This window comes from Adiantum capillus-veneris, chromosome 17 (genome assembly GCF_014529385.1).
Source record: "Adiantum capillus-veneris isolate H3 chromosome 17, ASM1452938v2, whole genome shotgun sequence".
NCBI lineage: Eukaryota > Viridiplantae > Streptophyta > Polypodiopsida > Polypodiales > Pteridaceae > Adiantum > Adiantum capillus-veneris.
Window position 1 is genome coordinate 140,743,010 of NC_140947.1, and position 24,649 is coordinate 140,767,658.

At 41.7% G+C, this 24,649-nt stretch overlaps 1 protein-coding gene across 1 annotated transcript; it reads right to left on the reverse strand.

Moving 5' to 3' along the window:
* Nucleotides 1-4,375: 4,375 nt before the first annotated feature.
* LOC147438188 (uncharacterized) lies at nucleotides 4,376-4,855 on the reverse strand. Its single transcript, XM_086486712.1, has one exon. The coding sequence runs from the start codon at nucleotides 4,853-4,855 to the stop codon at nucleotides 4,376-4,378; it is 480 nt and encodes a 159-aa protein (XP_086342838.1).
* Between the last annotated feature and the right edge of the window lie 19,794 nt (nucleotides 4,856-24,649).

Here is a 24,649-nt window from a genome sequence, read left to right on the forward strand (position 1 = left end):
AAAAAGTAACAACACATTTAACGTCATATGGATTCAAATTCAAGCTATACGCACCGAAGGATCTCAAAATCCTCGATAATACGAACAATATCCTCAGCATGTGCAGGACCCCTCCACAATGGAGGATCTAGAAAAAATGTAACACGTGTAAACATACAAAATAAACGCCACAAAGTTCTCATTTTTTGTAAAAGTAAGTAACAAAGATAAGATTTTACATTTACATACCTCTAATATAAGTAGGTACATCATTGAGGGTGTACGAAACCATGATGTATCGTGCCATTCTTTATCTGCTCTAACAGCACAGATTTTGAAGTTTAAGAGGAACAAAGACCAAATAGAATAAAGAAGACTTTGACGATCATGCTGTAGAGAACCATGTCCTTCTTTCTTTTGTTTTAGTGAAGGATTTAAGAGAGAGAGAGAGAGAGAGAGAGAGAGAGAGAGAGAGAGAGAGAGAGAGAGAGAGATAAAGAGAGAGGAATGAAATCAATTCAATAGACTTTGAAATTTTACAACTTCACAAAGAGACAATACAAAACAGTTATTCAAAGTGTAGCCTTCGAGAGACCACATTAGGGATTCTATAAGTCCAAGGACCTATGTAGTATATGTTTTGCAAGATATGGGGTGGTGTTTCAACTTGAGTAAATATCCTCAATCGATATGGTGTAGTGTGGTCTCCAGCAACCCCCACCTGTTGTGCATTGACTGGCCTCTTGTTACTCACAAACCAAATATTAACTTGAATTTGACGATGCTCGTGGTTCGAAGAAAAGGCAACATGATAATATCCAAGAACTTCCATGGACATATCTCTTCCTAAGTATAGCATTTCATAAACGCCTACGATGATAAAACCTCGATAAGAGTGATCTCTACAAAGGCATCCATGAATTATGTAGAGCAATAAAAGCTTAAAACTACGAATATACCATATATACAAACTCTTATAGTATAATATGAGTTTGATCAAATAAGATCACCAAAAACATAGCAGGAACTCTTCCCCTCCATTGCACTGGATCTTCAACAGAGTAAGTAAATGTATAAGCCAATCTTCTCAAGAAAATAATAGGTCAAGGTAATAAACTAATTTAAAAAAGAAGATAAATACCTCGAATGAATTCAGTGATGTGACCCACTACATAGGAGGCACTGCGTCGAGGATCCATCTGTGGGCAATACTTTGATCTGAGAGATATGAATAAAATTTAACATCAAGTGTGTCCGACTTTAAGTGAGATCCACAATGTCAATTTGAACTTATTGTTATGAGCTTGCTAGTTGTAATACATCCTTGAATACAATGTTTGGAGTGTAATAACACTCCGCTTGAGTGTTTTCAGTATTGACAACAATCCTCATAGAAGCTGCACTTCGTACACGTGACATTGCAACATACAACTGTCCATGAGAGAAGATCGATGATGCAAGATATAGACCAAGAATTCCAAGTGTTTGTCCTTGTGCTTTGTTGATAGTCATCCCAAAAGCAAGCCTGATTGGAAACTGACGACGCTTCATTTGAAATGGAAGCCCCTGTTGGTTTCCAATAATAAAGTCAATCCTTGGAAGAAAAATTCTCTCTCCAATATTCGATCCTGTAACTATCTCTGTCTCAATTACCTTATGATGAAATTGCTTGCATATCAACCTGGTTCCGTTGCATAATCCACGTCTTGGATCCAAATTTCGCAGCAACATGATAGGAGCATTTTCTTTCAAGACTAAAGCATGAGGTGGAAAACCACCACCAAGAGTAAGGCTATTAAGATATTCAATTGTGTACAAATTGTGTTTTCCTCTAACATACAAATTGAATCTGCACTCAAATACTCTTTGCAATCTCCATGCATTCTTTGCAATGCATAGTCATTAATTAAATCCACCTCTTTATTCCGCGGAGCAAGTATTGCTCGATCTCTGAAAAAAGTTGCATGATCTTGCACATGACACAAATCTCCATAGATAAAGCTTAGAAGATCTGCCAAACTATTTCCTGGAAGCATCATGTGTGAAGGTATTTTGACTCTGTCTAAATCTCCTCCATCATCCATAACCCCATTGCCAATATCAAGCACCCAACGAGAAAAACTTTGTTGAAGTGAATTTGAACCGCAATCAAGTATACGCATATTTCTAGTAAGCCTCAATATCTTCGTATATTTCCATATGTGAGAATGACACAACGAAGCATTTACAATGTCTGTACGACTACCTTTTGGTACAACAGGTAGTATTTGTCGTAAGTCACCTCCAAGTAAAATGACTTTTCCACCAAACAAAGTATCTCGCTGCATAATATCTCTTAAAGTTCTGTCCACTGCTTCAAATGCATAGCGATGTGTCATGGGAGCTTCATCCCATATAAGTAAAGCTGCATTCCTTAGAAGTTCTGCAAGTTGACTATTTACCTTTATATTGCAAGTTGCTTCAGAGTGAAGCTCCAAAGGTATCTTAAACCTAGAACGAGCAGTTCTTCCATTACTCAAAAGCAAAGCTGCAATACCCGAGGATGCACATACAAGAGCAACTCTACAACTTCCTCGCACTCGTGAAAGAAGTGCATTATATAAGTAAGTCTTTCATGAGCCACCAGGACCATCTAGGAAAAATACCTTCCCTGAATGTGTGTCAACAGCTTGTAGCACTTGGTGGTAAGCATCTCGTTGATCCTCATTTAAGGAAGTCTCCATACAATCTGCTATACTACATTGTTCATCAACGTTGAACATTGTTTCTTCAGCCATAACACCATTTTCACTTAAGGATACCATGTTTGAGTCTATTGCAGGCAACATATAATCCCAAAGCCTCTTCCCATGTTGTTGTAAAAAGCATTCTATATGAAGCAAAGCTTGATTTTTTGCCACATCAAATCGCACGCTTGCATCTAAAATACGCATCCTTAGGGCATAAACATAGTCCTCACAAAATTCGGTACAAAACCTGTCCCAAAGAGTAGCCGGATGAAGTGGCTCACAAAAGACTAATATGATTGCAAACAGTTGTCTCAACTGCATTCCATTTTGAAAAAAAGATGCCTCTTGGAGGCAAAGTGACCATTCTTCATCATCTTGCAATAATCCTCTAGCTATACATGCCTCCTTGTGTGTATCATAAATGTGACCATCATACATCCGCAAGTCTTCAAAAGACTTACATCCCTTGCAAATATTGAGAAGCATTCGTAGGTAATAAACCTCACCAGCAGTAGGGACAATATTATACATTCTCCCAATAGAAACACCCTGTTGTCATGGAGACCATGTCTTTCGACTTTTATTCCATACCCAACCATTTGGAAAGTCAGTATATGTGAAGCTATTTGCTTCTGGATAGTTTTGATTTGCAACAAACCATTCTGTCAAGGTAGTTTTTTTATTTTGCTCATTATCCAACAAATGTGATACATCTTCACCATCTTGAAATGTAACCATATTCTGCAATGGAAGGTGTACTTGCAATCGTTGAATAGCTGGCCTTTCACTATGCATGTCGAAGCCAAATATTCTCCACATAGCTTTAGATGAAGAAACATAACGTGCATTGAGATAACTCTTGATCTCATCAGTAGCTCCTTCACAATCTTGAAGAACAATAGCGGCTCGATCATGTCCCTTGTAGACATACTTATAAAGATATTTCACGGCAGTGACAATTGAGCAGATCTCCACATTAATATGGGCTTGGTATCTTAGTGATAAAAGGGGGCTATAAGGTACAACCCAACGATTATCTAAATTGTAATTTTTAGACGGAACAAACCTTCCATCATCTCGTCTCATGTACACAGGATATCCACTTTCATTTACATTTGTAGACGTAGAAAATGTTCGTGGAAACTTAAATCTACACTTTTCATCAACCATACATGGAGAATTTGGGTTCAAAGGACCACATGGCCCATGAACATTACAACGACTCACTACATCAAATAATTCTGGAAACACATTCTTGTCAGGGAGCTCTGCACAAACCAACTTTTCATAGTGTAATGTATCTATGGGTTTATATTCGGATGCAAGTATCATAAATGCATCATATCTTGGAACTTCAGATAAAACACTCGTATAGTTAGATCAGGACGATCAACAGCACTTTGTCCAGGCAGTAATGCATCATCTATTTCCTTCCATCGTGGATTACATGTGAATGTGATGAAGAGATCCGGTTTACCCCTACTACGAACAATTGCCATTGCATCTTGAAATAGTTGGCACATATATCTTGGACCTCCAACAAAAGATGAAGGCAAAACAATTCTACGGCCAACATTTTGACCTTCAGCCCTCTCTAAGCCATCTCTAGCCTCAACCATGTCCACCAATCCTTGGTACACTTCACCACAAAGTGTTTTTTGGTTATTTCACATCCACAAAAGCCATGACTCCTCTAGAGTACTATAAGCATCCACGACATACTGTTGTAATAGCCTACCCCCTCGAAGAAGACACTCCACAGTATCATCTCTTATTTGTAAGCGAAAGGCATAATATTGCTTTTGACTCATTTTTTTTCCATCCGTAGTCTGTAAATAAAGATGCCACCCATCCTCTCCACTTGGAAATAATAAAACATACAATAAGGACATGTAAGCTCGATGCATACTGGAGATTCTTTTCAAGCCCCCATGTCGCAAATTCAGTACAATGTCGCGATAGCCAATATTTCTATCATCCCCTTGTCCTGGCATAATTGCAGCAACCTCCGAACCCCTTGGAGCAAGATATTGCCAACCATCATAACGATGCTCCGCAATAACCATCCTCATATTGGGTACAATAGCATCTCCAGACAAAGAAGCAGCAGATCGTAGAGCATTTGCATAGGGATTTACTCTATGCATCATCAATTGTAGACACTCTAGAATACTACGATCTAAATTTGAAACATGATGCAATCTATTGCTCAACTCATGTTCGGTATCAAAAAAATATAATTATGCAAAGCGTGGAACTTCATTTTGTCCTTCAGCAGGTGCTAAAGAACCAATGCTATGATAGACAGAGCCATGAACCTTAAAAGTGTATACACCCCTCCCACCATAATTAATAGTCTCATCGATATGGGCACCAAGAGACACAAATGCCAATGCATTATTGTATCCCCGAATGTTTTGTAAGAACTTTCTACTTCTTGTTGTGGTTGATCTCATCCAATCTTTCAATTCATTTGGTGGCTCATTCAAAGGAAGTAATCGAACTCTTCCATCATAGCAACAATATTTACCCACAAATATTTGGATAGTCTTTCCTTCATCCTTCCATGCCTTTGCTCCACATTTGGAGCAAACAAAATCTAAGCTTCCTAAGTTGTGCAACACACACTTTTTGGATAGAACTGGTGCCATAGACTTGTGATGTAAAAGGAGAGACGTTGGATATTCAAAGTGAATGGACAAACAATGCTTTTCTACTTTAGAATAGTTTCCCTCTACTATGTTCATTGTTGTCCTAACATTCATGGCTTCAGAGTTTCCTTCATGTACATCATGTATGCTCTGCCTTTCATTGCAATCCAATAAAGTTCCAATAGTACTTTGTAGTGCATGCCTCTCTCTCGTGCTATTTGGCGCCTTGCCTTTCGCGAATCATCACACAGTCGACTACGTCGTGCATGACCAGGTGATAATATGCGTGGTCCAGATACCATCTATGAAATCAAGTGCAGATAGATCTCATATTATAATATAATCTACTAAAAGGACATTCTTATGAATAATAGAAAATCGATATAAAAAGGAACATCTAATTATATCCTCTAACCTAAATACACACTACAAGAGGTTGTGTGCTCTTGTGACGCTGTTAGCGACGGAAATACACTGGGTTTTTATAACCCCCGGCATCGCTAAAACCGTCGCTACGAGCGTCGCTATATGCGTCGCTATAAGCGTCGCTATGAGCGTCTCTATATAGCGACGCTCATAGCGACGGTCATAGCGACAGTTATAGCGACGTTTACACAGATGACTATAGCGACGCTCATAGCGACGCTACAGAGCCATAAATAGCGACGGTTATAGCGACGCCCGAGAGAATTTTTTTTTGGTGACAGGGCATTGAATGCCCTGCCACCCATCAACCATATTGTACTTGATTCACTTTTTAAAAAAAGTGCAAGGGTAGATAATAGACCCAAAATAGTCACCCATAAGACGCATTGTTTGCAAAATTGACAATTGTACACATCATAGGCAAAATGAATTGATTGGCAAATGTAATAATGACAATTGTACAACATCATATGCATAAAGAATTGATTGGCAAAAGGAACTGCGGTGACAAATGTAATAATATACGTGGTTCAAAAAGACGTATAATGTAACATTTAATGGCCTAAAATCTTATGTGTAGCGGAAATTAGCATGAACATAGTGAGCATTTCATTAGAGTTGATTCCTAATGAGAATTACAAGAGTGCGTGGGTGGAGAGAGCAACAAAAAGCATAACACCTAGTTAGATAGCATCGACAATACTTTCAAAAGAGAGAGCAATTAAGCTATTGACAACATTTGAGGACCGGATTTGCATGGAGCCGGTCCCCCCTCCAAAAGGCTTTGTATTATGGTTTCTCCCATCAAGAGAGACATTGTACAATACAATTCTTTGTGTTCCTTCAAGACGAGCTAGTGCAATGAAGATGGAAGCTTCATACACCAAGCAAAACACTTAATCAAACACAACTTGAATTATCCCCGTTCTCAGACCCAAGACCTCACACACCTTCGAAGATGGTGAGAGCTAGCAGGGTATGAGAGTAGATTGAGAGGAAAAAGAAGTATCTTACGAGAAAGAAGTACATCTCCTCACATAATCACTCATATTAGCATAGCTTAGCTTAGTAATTAGCTTGGTAGAGAAGATGAGCATGCATTGAAGCTTGGCTCTTGGTTGGATTTGCATCCACATGCCAAGAGAGTGTTGATGTAGGCTTCTATCTCACAAGCTTGGAGTAGGTGATGAGCTCTCCATTAAAGCTTGGGAGGAGATAGAGTATTTTCCCTTCACACATGGTCAAGTGTGAGAGTGTGTGTGTCAATGCCAAGCAAAAATCAGCCCCCTCTCTCTCTTGGGCGAGCCCTAGCTGCTAAGTTAGTCTGGCTTTTGCCTCATTGGACCTCCCCAGGTCAAGCCAATAGGGATTAAGCAGCATAAGTGATAGCCTTCTGACATGTGTCCCCCTTTCCCCTTTTGTGAGAGCTTTAGATAATTAAATAATTAAACTAAACTCTCATTGGACCCCTTTGCCTCCTGGCCAATAGGAATCAGGCAAGCCATGGGGCTCCTGAATGCTCATTGGACCCCTTGGGAGATTGCCCAATAGTCTTCTAGGACACTTAATTCTTATTGGTTTCTTTTATTAAATGTTTTTAAATTAATTAAACTAGATTTACTCTAGCCTAATTCTCATTGGTCCACTTCAAGGGTCTTCCAATAGGAATTGGGCATACCTTGTGGGCATCTGGCCTAGGGAGCTGACATGTGTCCCTCATTCCCTTTGTGTAAAGGGAGCCTGTGTGTGTGTGTGTGGCTTTCTCTCTCATCCCCTAGCTTTGGGGCTCGCCCCCTCCCATGTAGGGATGTAGAAAGACTTTTTGGGCACACACTAAGCATCCAATTTTCCCTAAGGTTGACCTTTGGACACAACCTTTGAATTTTGGAACCTTAGCATTTTGGAAGTCTTAATGGGCTGAACCTTAGGGTCTTTTTAGCCCGTTGTTTCACATGGCTCTTTTGCAGATGGCCCCCCCTTTGGATCCCTATTTTCCCTCCTTTGGATCCCTACTGTGGCCGGTCTGCTAACTTAACCAATATTCTAGCTTTTTCTCCCTTGGCACTTCCCCACATTAAATGATCAGTTTAATATGAGAAAATCATTTAGGAGAATTAGATATTGATTATTATGACATTACCTCTCTCTTGAAATCATAGTCGTCCTCGACTATGGTGTAGAGAAGATAAAGCATATGCATGAGTCCTTTTCTTAGCGGGTAGAGGATCCCTATGTTACCCTACGACATCATTCCATAATGGATGACTAGTCCATTTGGCGCTTGAGAGCCTGAGGCTGCCGCAAGCATGTCTGCACATTAGTCCTATCAGTCTTCCATAGTAGAGTGACAAGCTCTACTTGGTGTTCGGGAGACGTCGTCTCCGCAAACTTGATCTAAGCATGCATACTACTTCATTTTTGTGCACAAATAAAGAAAAAGAGAGTCTTATAAGACAAAAATTTTTGTTCATTTTTAACATTTTGTACATTTGCTTACTCTTGGGAAGCATTGTAAGCATTGACAAGGTTTAGGTTATCCTTTAATTGTATGCCTTGCATCCATCTAGCATCTTCAAAAGGATAATTCTTAAACTTAATAAGATATCGTCGGATAGTCTTACCGCCTCTTAATACCTTGTCTTCATGTCGGAGAATGGACTCGGGCTGCAGCACCTCCTCGTGGTCCTCGATCTCCGGTGGGTCTTCAATAGTTGGTTCTTGAGGTGGCTCTCCTTTGTAAGGCTTTAAGAGGCTCACATGAAAAGCATTGTGTATGAGCCAATGATTGGGCAACTTAAGTTGATAGGCCATCTCATTGATTGGCCTAAGAATCTGGAAGGGACCATAGTACCTTTTTGCTAGTTTAGCATAGTACTTTTGGTGGCCCGTAGGATTCTTGCCCGTCGTGTGCCTTAATCGAGCCTTGGGAAACTTTAACAAGACCCAATCGTTTTCTTTAAAGGCTTGGGCTCTTCTGTGCTTGTCAGCAGCAGCCTTTTGCCTTTGCTGTGAGATAGAGATAGCATCCTTAATCTTTTGGAAAGATTCTTGTAGGTCTCGGCTATACTCATCTGCAGCGAAGATCTTCCCATGTACCTTAAGTAGCAAGGGACTTTTTGATCTTCCCTCAATTACCTCGAAAGGTGCTTTTCCTGTAGAAGTATGTACAGTGTTATTGTAAGCATACTCTACTAAGGGTAAGTACTTCTCCCATTGGGATCTTTGATCTACTTCCGTTACATAGGCTTTTAGTAGATCGAGAATAGTTAGGTTAGCTATTTCACTTTGGCCATCAGTTTGTGGATGATAGGCCGAAGAGAAGTTTAGCCTTGTTCCTAAATTCTCAAAGAGACCCTTCCAGAAATTACTGGTCATTCTAGGATCTCTATCCGACACTATGGACATTGGCAAGCCATGGTACTTGAAAATTTGTGAAATGAAGAGGGTTGCCATTTGATGGGCTTTGATAGTCTTTTTGACAGGTATAAAATGAGCTTGTTTACTGAACCTGTCTACTATCGTCCATATTCCCGTATTCCCATGGATAGACTTAGGCAATCCAAAGATAAAATCCATGGATATGCTCTCCCATGGTGAATTAGGGATTGGCAAGGGTTGAAGCAATCCAAGTTGCTTCCCTCTATCAAATTTTGTCTTTTGACATACCACACATTTGGAAACATACTCATGTATGTTCACTTTCATGGTAGGCCAATAGAAATATGTTTCAATTCCCTTTAGGGTAGACTGAATCCCTCTATGCCCCGCATATGGGGGAGCATGAGATTCATACATTACTTTCTCACGTAGTGAGTTAGTAACGCATAGTCTATTGCCATAGAGAAGATAACCATCTTGTAAAGTAAATGGTTCTTCTTTCTTCCCTAAGCAAGGGCTGAAATCACATCTCTAAAATCGGGATCAATAGCATACTCATCTATCATTAAAGATAGATCATTGTGAGTTGCTATGGAAACCGCATTCACTCTCGGTCGTCTTGAGAGTGCATCGGCTACTTGATTATGCTTGCCAGCAATGTGAGCAATATGAAAATGAAATTGCGAAAGGAAATTTGCCCACCTCATTTGTTTGTCGGAGAGCTTGGTCTGCGTCATGAAGTACTTAAGACTTTGGTGATCCGTTCGCAGAATAAAAGGAGTCCCCAATAAATAGTGCTTCCATGAGTCTAAGGCATGTAGAACTGCAAGGAGTTCTTTTTCGTATATGCCTAGAGCTTGCTCAACAGGGTCGAGCCTTCGACTCTCATAGCCTATGGCGTGCCCTTCTTGGAGCAAAACAGCCCAAGGCAATCACCACAAGCATCACATTGGACCTCAAATGGTTTTGAGAGATCCGGTAGTGTAAGCACAGGTTGAGAGATAAGCTTTTCTTTAAGCTTTTCGAAAGCATTGTTCTCTTTAGCAGACCACGTATACCTAACATTTTTCTTTGTTAGGTCATGTAATGGTCCCGCAATTTGTGAGAACTTTTCTATGAAGCGTCTATAGTATGCACACATACCTATAAAGCTTCTTAGTTCATGAAGATTCCTTGGTTTAGGCCATCCTTTTATTACCTCTAACTTGGATGGATCCATTTGGATTCCATCTTGAGAGATAATGTGACCTAAATATTGAATCTCTTGCAAGAAAAATTCACTTTTCTTTCGATTAACATAAAGTTTATTCTCTCTTAAAACTTGAAATATTACCTGGAGGTGTTGCTTATGTTCCTCTAATGAATTAGAGTAGATGATAATATCATCAAAGAACACTCCAGTGAAGGTTCGATGAGGTCTGAACAGCTTCTCCATCAAGCGGTTAAATGTGGCTGGTGCATTAGTCAAGCCAAAAGGCATGACAATGTATTCGTAAAGACCAAATGTAGTACGAAATGCGGTCTTTACAATGTCTTGATCAACTATCCTTATTTGATGATAGCCACTTTTTAGGTCAATCCTACTGAAGTAGGTCGATCCTTGTAGCTTATCAAATAGGTCTTCTACCCGTGGAACGGGAAACCTATTCTTGATAGTGATCCTATTTAGTGCTCTATAGTCGACACACATACGATATGTGCCGTCTTTCTTTTGCACTAATAGCACAGGTGAGCAAAATGGAGATGAGCTAGGCCTAACCATGCCCTTCTCAATTAACTCATGCACTTGCCGCATAATCTCCTCTTGTTGAGCTTGAGAAACTCTATAAGGAGGTTTGTTAGGCGGTGAACTTCCTGGAAGAAGTTCAATTGCATGGTCGTCATTACCTCGTTTAGGAGGTAGCTCAGAAGGGATGTCGTCAATAAAGACATCTTGAAACCCCTTGAGAAAATTGGATAACTCTAATTCCTTTTGGTTGCTTTTATTTTCTTTTGCTAAAGCATTAGGTTCATTTTGAGAATCTTTAACAAAAATCATGTACACGGAAATAGAGCTCTTTATTGACTTGTTGAAAGCTGGTGTATGTACAATGGGGATGGTGTTACCCATCTCCTAGCATCTATATACATGTCCTTTTCCCTGAACTTAAAGGAGATTCTCCTTTCAGGAAATTTAACATGGGCAGCCAGACGGTCAAACCATGGTGCCCCTAGGATTACATCCTCATGCTTGAGAGGAGAGATAAAGAAATCCTCTTTGTCCACATAGCCTTGGACATGAAGCCTCAATTTCCCGATTAAGGGAGTGACTGAAGCTTCTTGCCCCTTGAAGGCACTGTCTGCGGGTAGGATATCTCCCATCTCGTAGGATTGTATGCCTAGCTTGGTGGCTAACTCCATAGATATGAAATTGTGAGTAGAACCAGGGTCAAAGAGAATAAAAGCATCATGTTCTCTTACCTTTCCCCAAGCATGGCATAGAGGAGATCCTTTGTGGTGAGTTTGGTGAATCTCCTCCTCTTGGATTTCAACCAAAGAAGCTCTAGGAGGATCTTGGCGGTTGTTCTTTTGGGGACAAGCGCGGTACGCATGCCCTTGTTCGCCGCACTTGAAACACCGGTTATCTTTACGATAACGCTCAAGCTCTTCAGGAGAGAGTTTATTCTTTCCTTTGTAAACTCCCTTCTCTTTAGCTTTGTTGGAATTGCCCTTAGGAGACTTTTGGACATTGTCCTTCCCCTTAGGCTCATTGGAACCTTTGTTTTCCGGGGGCTTATTATTTCTTTTACCCCCCGTTTGGAAATTGATTCGCGAGGCCACCATAGTATGGTGTATTACCGCCGATATGGTACGTGGCCTTTGGGAGTTGACATACTCCGCCATTTCTTCGGTTAAGCCCGCACAAAATTGTTGCTTTTGCTCTCCAAAATCCAACTTTTTGAAGACAGTGGCTTTGAGTTGTAGGTCCCAAAACTTGTCTACATATTTGTGGATGGATTCATTGGGAGAGAGCTTTAAGCTTCGCCATTCGGTGAGTACTTTGTCTTTGGCATCGGTGGCCAAAAACTGCTTCATAATGGAAGCTCTTAAAGCCTTCCATGTTCGTGGAGCTTCACCGTTGGCTCGTAGGCTAGACCACCATTGTCTGGCGGACTTTTGAAAGTGCATAGCTACATGGCGTAGCTTAGAGGACTCCGTGAAGCCCTCATCTCCAAACGCCGCATCGAATTGCTGGATAAAGGCCAAAACTTTGTCTGTAGCACCGAAGGTGCCATCATAGGTAAGGAAAGAGATGCTCTTCCCTCCCTCTTTGAATTTCTTCAGCTTGGACGACCTCTTCCATGCGGCATAGGATTTCCTATGGCCTCTTCTTTTTGATGGTTCAAAAGTTGCACCATCACTTTCTTCAGAAGATGAAGAATTTGAAGAAGGTGGAGAAGAGGGTGACCTCTTTCTCGCCTTTTTCTTGTCTTGATCTTTGTCGTCTTCACCATAGCTTTCATAAGAGGAAGAGGATAAAGAAGATGGAGAAGAGGGTGTCCTCTTTCTCGCCTTTTTCTTCTCTTGCTTTTTATCATCCCTCTTTGAATTATGGCGTGGAGAAGAGTATGATGGTCGTCTCCGCTTTGGTGGTGATGGAGAGCGTTTAGCCCGCCGTCTTCGTGGAGCCATCTCCGCCGAGGTGGCGGGAGACTCGCTTCTTTCTCGTTCCTTCGGTGGAGGCTCTTGAGTTCTCCTTTGGGAAGGAGATGCATCATCAAGAAGTAAGTTCTTGAGCCCTTCATATGGATTCTCTTCTTCTTCCCGAATCGGAGAGAGACCTCTTTTGGTAGTCTCACAAGGAGGCTTCCTAGGTGTTCTCTCGTCATGGTGATGAGCTTGGAGAATCCCGTGAGCACGGAGCTGCCGTTGCACTTCACTTTGGAGAGATGGATTGCCCATGGCTTGTTGAAGCCTAGAAACAAGATAATTAACAAGCATTGAAGCATCATTAGTAGCTTGCTCATGAGCAAAATCAAAGTTATCAACATTAATTTCACTCTCTTTAATATTGTCAGCCATTCTAACAACTTTTAGGTGTAAACTTTTTAGGTGTACTTTGGCACTTCAAGCCCTAGTTGCTACTCCTCTTTACCCCTTTAGAAAAAGCACTCAAGCTACTGTACCCGCGGCTCGAATACCATTAATTGCAAGGAATAGAAGAGAGGGTCTTTCGACACCAAAACAGCACCGGCTCCTGTCAAGCTTCTAATAGCTCAATAGTGGTTAAGCCGTAGGCAAGCCCCGTAGGACTCCACTATTAAGACCATAGCTCTCGACGGTGATGCCCCGTTAACTGCACAAAGGCAGGCGCACTGCAAGGCTGAAAAATCCCTATTCTACTTACTCACAGGCAATTAATAATACCAACCATTTGTAGCTAGCTTGAGGACCTCCCTTCTTGAGCAAGAAAAGAGAAACCTTGAGCTCTGATACCAATGTAACATTTAATGGCCTAAAATCTTATGTGTAGCGGAAATTAGCATGAACATAGTGGGCATTTCATTAGAGTTGATTCCTAATGAGAATTACAAGAGTGCTTGGGTGGAGAGAGCAACAAAAAGCATAACACCTAGTTAGATAGCATCGACAATACTTTCAAAAGAGAGAGCAATTAAGCTATTGACAACAGTTGAGGACCGGATTTGCATGGAGCCGGTCCCCCCTCCAAAAGGCTTTGTATTATGGTTTCTCCCATCAAGAGAGACATTGTACAATACAATTCTTTGTGTTCCTTCAAGACGAGCTAGTGCAATGAAGATGGAAGCTTCATACACCAAGCAAAACACTTAATCAAACACAACTTGAATTATCCCCGTTCTCAGACCCAAGACCTCACACACCTTCGAAGATGGTGAGAGCTAGCAGGGTATGAGAGTAGATTGAGAGGAAAAAGAAGTATCTTACGAGAAAGAAGTACATCTCCTCACATAATCACTCATATTAGCATAGCTTAGCTTAGTAATTAGCTTGGTAGAGAAGATGAGCATGCATTGAAGCTTGGCTCTTGGTTGGATTTGCATCCACATGCCAAGAGAGTGTTGATGTAGGCTTCTATCTCACAAGCTTGGAGTAGGTGATGAGCTCTCCATTAAAGCTTGGGAGGAGATAGAGTATTTTCCCTTCACACATGGTCAAGTGTGAGAGTGTGTGTGTCAATGCCAAGCAAAAATCAGCCCCCTCTCTCTCTTGGGCGAGCCCTAGCTGCTAAGTTAGTCTGGCTTTTGCCTCATTGGACCTCCCCAGGTCAAGCCAATAGGGATTAAGCAGCATAAGTGATAGCCTTCTGACATGTGTCCCCCTTTCCCCTTTTGTGAGAGCTTTAGATAATTAAATAATTAAACTAAACTCTCATTGGACCCCTTTGCCTCCTGGCCAATAGGAATCAGGCAAGCCATGGGGCTCCTGAATGCTCATTGGACCCCTTGGGAGACTGCCCAATAGTCTTCTAGGACACTTAATTCTTATTGGTTTCTTTTATTAAATGTTTTTAAATTAATTAAACTAGATTTACTCTAGCCTAATTCTCATTGGTCCACTTCAAGGGTCTTCCAATAGGAATTGGGCATACCTTGTGGGCATCTGGCCTAGGGAGCTGACATGTGTCCCTCATTCCCTTTGTGTAAAGGGAGCCTGTGTGTGTGTGTGTGGCTTTCTCTCTCATCCCCTAGCTTTGGGGCTCGCCCCCTCCCATGTAGGGATGTAGAAAGACTTTTTGGGCACACACTAAGCATCCAATTTTCCCTAAGGTTGACCTTTGGACACAACCTTTGAATTTTGGAACCTTAGCATTTTGGAAGTCTTAATGGGCTGAACCTTAGGGTCTTTTTAGCCCGTTGTTTCACATGGCTCTTTTGCAGATGGCCCCTCCTTTGGATCCCTATTTTCCCTCCTTTGGATCCCTACTGTGGCCGGTCTGCTAACTTAACCAATATTCTAGCTTTTTCTCCCTTGGCACTTCCCCACATTAAATGATCAGTTTAATATGAGAAAATCATTTAGGAGAATTAGATATTGATTATTATGACATATAAAATCCGTCTCATGATACATAAGCTATGAGAAACCCTAAACTAATGCTATCTAGCTAAGGCTAAACTGACGTCGTCTAGTCAGACGTCTCATCGCGTCTAAGCGGCGTATCTGTCGGATTCTGCAAAAAAAGACAATAAGACAGCTTTCAGTAAGTATAAACATATAACGACATTTATAAAACAATACAAAAAATAGAAAAGAGTAAACCCTAATACTAACCATGCCGCCGCGAGAACGGAGAATGTCCATCAGGGCGTTTAAGCCCTTCCTGCCTGCGTACTCGCGCTCGTACGGTGTGGGATCACGTCCTGTCATCGACCACTGTCAAAACATACAAAGATTTCATTATGTTAGAATTAAAAAACTCATAAACCCTAAACTATCGAACATAAAGAGCAATGCGAAAACACTTACAAAATTGGCCTCAAATGATGCCCATCCACCGCTCCCCAAGTGGTGCGAGCTCCCTACCTCTACTCGCGCTCTGGTTGCATCCTTTTGTTGCTTCCACTTGTCGAGATTCTCGCGCGCTGCTTTCTTCGCATTCTTCCAATCTTCTTTGGCCAGCCAATTTGGCCCGTTCCACCCATTCTTGATTGCTTTTTGCACTTCGGAACGCTTGTGTTTGCAGTATTCACGCATTCGAATCTTCATCAGGTCTTCATTGAAGCGCTGATCCCGTGTTGGAACGGGAAACTCATCATGAAGTATGCTGATGACTCTGTTTTTTAAATCACTTGGTACTTCACTCCATTTGTTTAGTATGTAGTGTCTAAACAGCTGAGAGCAAAGACCACGCATGCACGAGATCACCTTTTTGCCGTCATCATCCATGATGATGCCACCGTTGAAGTCGATGGAGTAAGTCAAACCCTCTGGCCGGTGACGCGTGAACCTGGGTGTCCCGGCAGGGGTCTCTAGCGGCGTGTCGATGGGGGTACGGACGTCAGGTGTCTCCACCGGCGTCTGGGCCCCGAAGCGAGGAGTGTCGAGTGGGGTGGCTCCTGGCGGAGTAGGTAGACGTGTGTAGCTGCTAGGAATAGTCAGCCGTGCAAAACCTGGCGTAGATGGCGATGTTGTGGCTGGTATGGGGGCGGGCAAAGAAGGGGAGGGTAAAGAGCCTCGTCGAACACGAGGCGGTGTGGAGGCATCGGTGGCGGAATCCCCACAACAACCGCCACCGCCACCACTAGAGCGCCGGTGTCTAGACGAGTGTGAAGCTCGTCTCGTCGACGGCGAAGCTTCGGAGTGCGCCGAATGCTCCGAAAGAGAGGGAGATGCGGATGGAGTAGGAACGCGCGATGATGCGCCAGAGTGATGACGCTCCACGTGCCACTGTCTCTGCTGCGGTGACAAAGAAGAAAGAAACTCCTCATCATCCATACTTGCATTAAACACACGAATATTTAAACTTAATATTGAATGAATAGAGTAGACAATGACGCAAAGACCATTAAATACAATGACGTAATGATGCATATAAATACAATGACACAATGAATTGAGTGATAGAAGAGGCAAGTCAAAAACTCAAAATTTTCAATCAAAAGATGTGAGTGCGAGTAGAAAAGAGCGTTATACACCATGGAAGGTACTTAGAGAGCCAGAGCTTTTACAACACGGAGCAAAATTGTTCAAATACAATATTTGTGGCTTTAAGAGATCTCTCTCTCATCCTCGCATAACTCAGCATAACTTCCTATATCTATATAGAGCTCTCCGTTTAAACACATATCCTCTGTTTCATTTTGTAGCTCCTCTGCACGCACCCCATATAGAGTAGTAGCATCTTGATGCTCGTCTGGCACCACCGCAGCGGCTTCTGATTGAGCATCTTCTCTGATCTCCTCCATTGATGCCGTTGTGATTGGCACATGGTAGCCTTCATACGTCCTTGCACTACGAGGGGCTACCTCTATGACGTACCACCAGTTTGATGTAGACTTTGTAGGATGAAATATTACCTGCCAGAGCCACATAACTTACATGAGAGCTTTCAAACACATAACTTGTAAAAGGGGGATGTTAACTATTTACATACTTACTTGTTCACAATGCTCGGGTAGTACGAAAGTGTCTCTTAGGTCAGTCCATTTCTTAGTAGAATCCACCTCAAGAAAACCAGACTCTCCTCTACGCACAGTAGCATTGCGACCCTCCATGATTATCTTGAACCATTGCACGTCGAACAAGTCGACAAAAAATCCTCTGTAATCGATCCTCAAAATCGCTTGCAACGTGCCGAAGTAAGTGAGTTCCGCCACCACAGGATCTGCATTAGAGGAACGTCGTCGACTAGACTATTCAAATTTTGCCATGATTCCACAATCTTGAGTAAAACACTTTTTGTCGATTCGTTCCACCCTAAAATGTCGACCTTTACACCATGCTGATGTGTATGACTTATACTACAACGAACAAAGATTATGAGTGGCCGTTCAAACGTTTATAAATAAAGTCACTTGCTAGTCGTACATTGCAAACTTACCTTGGTCGCGCAACCCCGAGAGTACTCCCACTCTTCCTCAGTCACTTCGTCACCGCATTGTTGTGCGCTTTTCAATTGGTTGTGCAACCATCTTAAGCTCATGAAGGTTGGTAGGCTCTCCAGAACCGTCGGATAGTGCATCGGTGCTCGTCTTCCCCGTCTCCACTCGATTCGTGCCCTTTGTCGCTCTTGCTTTGCATCCTCATATTGTGAAATCCACTTTTGCATCACTGGATTGTGAAGCATGCAAAATCGGTTGATTTTAACCTCTAGATCTTCCGTCATCTTCTTCTCAACACCGAGATTGCACATGACAATCCCAGATATGCGCTCATCATCTATGGTTCGCCATAGCGTGTCCCGGGCTTTATCAAATCCGTCTAGCCACTCTCCAATGTACACTAGGGACTCTGATACCAACCAACCTTCTGCCATGCTACCCTCCGGACGTGCCTTTTGACGCACATATCCCTTAAGCGTTTTCATGAAACGTTCTAAGAAGAACATCCATCTGGAATGAACTGTGCCAGCTATTTCCACCTCATCAACTATGTGAACAAGAAGATGCACCTGAATGGTTAGCATTGTAGTAGGAAAATGTTTCTCAAACATGCACACAAGCTCCGCAGCATTTAGTTTGGCGAATGGTATGGAGTCTACGTTGATCTCCTTTTGTGAGATCCATTGCACCAGCTTTGCAAGTTTGTAGATTGTGTTACGGATGTCGAGAGACAAACATCCCTCAATGGCAACCGGTAAAATAAACTGTAAAGTATGTGCAGCAATGATATTAAAGTCCACATTTTATGCAATGATATTAAAGTCCACTATGAACGTACCTGACACATTTTATGCCAATCGTGTGACTTCAAACCGGTAAGCTTTCCTTCTTTAGTAAAACACGTTCGGAGCGAGTGCATTACGCCAGTGGGGGTCCGCAAAGATCGAATGGTCTCTTTTACTTTGCGTTCTTGGGCTCCTGTGAAAATCCATGGTGCTTTAGGGAGTTTTATCGATCCATCAGACGCTGTTTGCGGCCAATATTGCTCCATACGATCCACATTTCTAAGGTCAACTCTGGCTCCCAAAGTATCTTTCTTGCCGGTCAGATGGTCCCATAGTAGATTACCCACATTCTTGAATATGTGCATTGGATCGAGCAAGTGATTGATCATGAGTCGGGGCCAGTATGGTAACTCGTACCATAGAGATAGTCTCTTCATCCCTGGAGGCAATCCGTCATCGCACATCTCCTTCTGCTCTAACCATGCTTGTGCAGACATCCTTGGTGGCTCTCTTCCCAAAAAGCCGTCGCGTAACACATGATTCTCTGGAAGATACGCTTGATGACCTTCGTAGATTTGCTTCTTCAGTGAGGGTGCCCTACGTGCATTCAGTCTAGGTCCACATGTGACACATGCTCTGTATCCGCTTGTTTGAAGCCCTGCATGTATACACATGATAATAGATCAACTATGGGAAAAAACAAGATTTACAGTGTCTGAGTGAGGAGTGTCAATAGATCACCTGAGCATTCTGTTAGCCCGGGATAGTCATGCATGGTCCACATTAGAATGCCTCTGATCAAAGCATTCCGTCGTCCTGTGTGTCGGCTCATATCCACCACCTCTATGCCAATCCACAATTGTTGTAGCTCTTCCAATAGTGGACGAAGATACACATCCATATTCCCCACTTTATATCGCCCTGGCACAATCAAGCTTAGCCATAGGTGCCCCTTCTTCGTAGTCAACCACGGGGGAATGTTGTAGTTGACGATGACAACGGGCCATACACTGTAAGATGTTGATCTTTGACCAAATGGATTTACGCCATCCATAGCCAGGCCTAAGCGCAAATTTCGAGCTTCCCTGGCAAAATCCGACCATGTTCCATCTATATGTTTCCAGGCTGCGCAATCTGCAGGAATTCGTAGCACACCATCCGAAGATTTATTCTCCTCATGCCATGATGCTAGGGCGGCCATGGACTTACATTCGAAGAAATGCTTGATGCGAGGAAGCAAGAGGAAAATGTCGCAAAACCTTTTGTGGAATTTTTGTCCCGTGGAGATCTACTCGATATCTTTCGGAATCACATTTCGGACACTTCTCCATGTCTATGTATTCCCCTCTGAAAAGAATGCAGTCATTAGGACAAGCGTGGATAGAATTGTAATCCATCCCCAAGTTTCGCAAAATCTTTCTTGCTTCATCTCGGGAATCTGGCATCACATTGTCAGCTGGTAGTATGTGCTCTTTAAGCAATCTACACAACATAAAAATACGATACAGTCGTGTAAAAATCTATCAGATCATTATACATTTAGAGTTTTATAAAGTAAACTAATTGTAATAGATCACCTGAAAAGCGCTGTGACGCTAGTGTCACTCCATCCAAACTTTGCCTGCATGTTGAGAAGAACCAGGAGTGCTTTCAATCTAGACATACGTGCTCCATTATACAATGGCGTATCGGCTTCACTTTTCATATCATCATAGATAAGCCTTTCTGAATCCATGATCGTCTCGATCATTTCATCAATCTCGGGCTCAAACATTGCCTCGTTGGGAATGTGCTCTGCATGATCATCCCCCGAGCTGTCAGAGGCTACATCTTGTGGCCTCACATATGCTGCTTGACCAAAGCGCCTGCGAACACGTCTATTGGGTTGCAAGATTGCTGCTTGTTGGCCAGCGTCAGAGTCCGACGAGTTATAATTGGCAACAACTCGATCTATAATAGATGGATCGAACTCGCCAAATTCGCGAACGTGCTGCAAAGAAACACGTCTTGTCCGTCGCACAGCATGCTTGCATTGATTACAAGGACATAAGACCCTCGTTGAGAGATAGGTGTTTCGGTTGTGACGGTCCCACATCTAGTCGACTACTACATAATGAGGATAAAAAATCTTTATAACCTGGACAACAAATTTAATATTCTATTGGCATTCTTCGTCTTATCTCTCCTCCTCTCTCTCTCTCTCTCTCTCTCTCTCTCTCTCTCTCTCTCTCTCTCTCTCTCTCTCTCTCTCTCTCTCTTTAACACATTCTCTGGTCATGTCCAATCCCCGCACACCTCGGTCTAGAGGTGCACGGAGATCAAAACCACCGGGTTATAATCTCGTTTTTATTGCAATACCTATATTTGTGGTACAAGAAATCTACAAACCCACGTCTACATGATACTACATGTAGTGGACAAAACCCCTTGCCTCTTCTCTAGCTGTAGCACTTCACAGCATCTTAACATCTTTTCATAGTAGATCTTTTCACTGTTCGTCTAACTCTAAACCCTAAACCGTAAGTAATTCTTGTGTGGACTCGATCTAACGTAAATAAGCGTAAATCTAAATAAACGTAAATCTAACTAAAAATAAACCTAAATCTAATTTTACGTAATCTACATCTAACCTAATCATTAACGTCTTTTGGATAGTTTCCTACACCTTAAAACTCTCTTCTTGTGTGTGTGTGTGTGTGTGTGTGTGTGTGTGTGTGTGTGTGTGTGTGTGTGTGTGTGTGGGTAAACCTAAATAAACCTAAGTCTAATCTAATATAACATAAATCTAAATCTAACGTAAATTATGTTATATTAAAAACAAAGAACTAAACTAACAGGGATTATAAGAACCTTAAAACTGATTTAACACATAATTTTTCACATAACTCGGCAAGAGTTGGCATTCTCAACTAGATTGAGAGTTAACTTCCGGCGTGACGCTGCCTCATCTCATCCACATCTGACGACAACAATTGGCCCTTTAGACCGTTCTTGCTCTTGTTACTAACTTTGAAGTTGCTGTTGAATGACTAGAGGTTGTCTAGATGGTCATTGTGTCGGGGATGTAGTGACTCTTGCCGCCCTAAAGATCCACCTTCTTCCCTATCTTCTGAAGACATTTCACCAGTACTTTTGGATCGACGAAGCCCACCATGAGTGAAGGCAGCAATACCCTATATTCCATTGAGGGCTTTCTTCACCCGCTTTATGCAGGCATCGCAGTCTATGGAGACCTAAATCTAATCTAATATAACGTAAATCTAAATCTAGCGTAAATAAACGTAAATCTAATTAAAAATAAACCTAAATCTAATCTAATTTAACTTAAATAAACCTAAATCTAATCTAATTTAACTTAAATAAACATAAATCTAATTTAACGTAAGTCTACATCTAACCTAATCTTTAACGTCTTTTAGGATAGTTTCCTACGACGTTATAACTCTCTTCTTCTTGTGTGTGTGCGCGTGTGTGGAGATGTGTGCCAATAAAAAGAGATAAATGGTATAACCTTTCTATCACCCATGCCAAGTATGATAGATTGATTAGGCCATTTCCCTCTTGAATAATAGGTCTTGAGTTCAATTCCTCGTCGGCTAGATCTTTAGGTCTTTTAATTTTAATTAGTTTCCTACGACGTTAAATTAGTTTCTCTCTCTTTCTCTCTCAATGTGTGTGCGTTTTTTTGGATCGTATGCATGTTTTCTCTCTCTTTTCCTCTCTCAATGTGTGCGTTTTTTGTTTATGCATGTTCTCTCTCTCTTTTCCTCTCTCAATGCGTGCGTTTTTTGTTTATGCATGCTCTCTCTCTCTTTTCACCTCTCAATGTGTGTGTGCATTCTTTGTTTATGTGTGTGTGTGTGCGTTTTTGTTTATGTTTGTACTCTCTCTCTCTCTCTCTCTCTCTCTCTCTCTCTCTCTCTCTCTCTCTCTCAAAAACACTATGTGTGTGTGTGTATGTGTGTGTGTGTGAGAGAGAGAGAGAGGGAGAGAGAAAGAGGGGAAGGGAACATGAGAATGAGGAGAGGGAAGGAGCATACCTAGCTCTCCTTCCTCTCCTCGTGTGTGTGTGTGTGTGTGTGTGTGTGTGTGTGTGTGTGTGTGGAGAAGAAAAAGAGAGAGAGAGAGAGAGAGAGAGAGAGAGAGAGAGAGAGAGAGAGGGAGAGTGTTACTTGCTCCTTGCTTGAGGGCGCCGAAAAACTCAGATCTGAGATCTGAGTTTTTGGGCGCGCTCTGTTATTTTTTTAGCCCAGTCGGCGTCGCTATGAGCGTCGCAAATTTCTTTGTAAATTTGCGACGCTCATAGCGACGCCGGGAAAAATTTTTTTGAGCGTCGCTGTGTGAGCGTCGCTAATATGAATAGCCTCTTGTAGTGACATTTGACACATTGATATTGACTCAATTAAAAAATACAGTTTGATGAAGATACAACATAACATTACATATTTCTACCATAAGTAGGACTAATTACATTTGACACAACGGCTTGACTCAATTAAAAAGAACAGTTTGATGAAGATACATCAAAACATTACATACTTCTACCATTAGTAGGATTGGTAGAATTAGGTCGTTGAGAAACTTGACGCTGCTTTGGTCGAACTAATCTAGCCAAAGCACTTAATTTATTTGAGGTAGCTCGGATATATGAAAGTCTTGAACCTTGAACCTTTGTCAAAGCACCGAGCTTGCTGACAATACTTCTCAATCCTGGCACGATTTGTCTTAGATTATTTTCTTGCATTCGTCCTTTTGATTCACGTTGACTCCGCAAAGCCTCTTTTCGAAGATTCTCAATAGATGCCAATATCATCTTTTGAGAATCCTCAACTTTGGAAAGTTTCTCTCTCATGTATGCCTCACTCTCTAGTCTCTGTAAGTTTGATGCTTTTGTCTCTTCTCGCAATTTCCATAGTATCCCACTTTCGATCTCCAATGCAGAGCTTAAAGTTTCAACCACATCCGAGACATTGGTTTGCATTGTCTCCATCCTCGAGTAGGAGGCTTTGATCTCTAGAAAGGTTTCAATAATTTGCTTCTTCGAATTCCACTTGACATTTTGAGCTGCTCTCTTTGCCGCACGCACGTTTCAGATACGAAGAGATGAAAGTATCTCCCGTTCATTAGTAGATGCACTATTCCTCCCGACATTTCGAGCTGCTCTCTTTGCTGCACGCACATTGCGAATAGTAGGAAGAGATGACGGTATCTCTTCTTCACCCGCTAATGCACTTACAGCTATCCCAGAAGATATCAAGCCGTTGGTTGCAATAGCCAATGGAATGGCACAAATAATCTCCATTTTACTGTACAGAAAAACCTAAAGTGGTTGCAAAGAGAAATGTGACAACCAAAGAGAAGTTTTGAATGCTTGTAAATTAAAAAGTAACCCTCGTAGAATATTCACTTTTTAAGTGCCTGCTATTTTAGAATTAAAAAAATACATCATCACTATCTAGATGTGAAAAACAACAAAGGATTGCATGAGAACTGGAAAACAAACCAAAATGCTCATGAATCACTTTTGTTCAGTAGATAAAAGTTTTGCTCAATACATAATCAACCCCATCTACATTTGAAAATGGGAAAAGAGCGTTTAGCACTGGGACGCTTGAAAATAGGCTCCTTATGATTCTCTATCTTATCAGGTCCTACAATGCACTTTAGCGCATTAATTTTGCTATAAGCTTCAGATATAGAACAACAACCTAACTCAGAATCAAGGTAGAGGGCATCTGAGTATCCCATCTTTACTCGAATCTGCAAAAGGCGTAGGTTGCGAAACCATTGACTGGGATCATTCTGGATTCTGACAAACACTTGGTGAAAGGGTGTTCCATCTTGAGTCATGGAAGTGCGGTCGTAGGATCTCCAAGCTTGTTCTATAGTAACACCCGAAAAGAAACCTCGAACAATGCTTTGAAAGAAGTCAGCTTTGTTTTCCGGAGAGTAGTGAATCATTATATGATTCATTACTATCTCCATCACTTCCAATCCATGACCAAAACATTCAGCAGATACACTAGGTGCCATAAAGTTCCTAAGAAAAAAGAGAGAGACATTGTAAGTGTAGTTGCTCTAGGACTTCATCCACAAAACTTGACTTTACAATATGTTTCTTTGAATAAGTCTGTTTC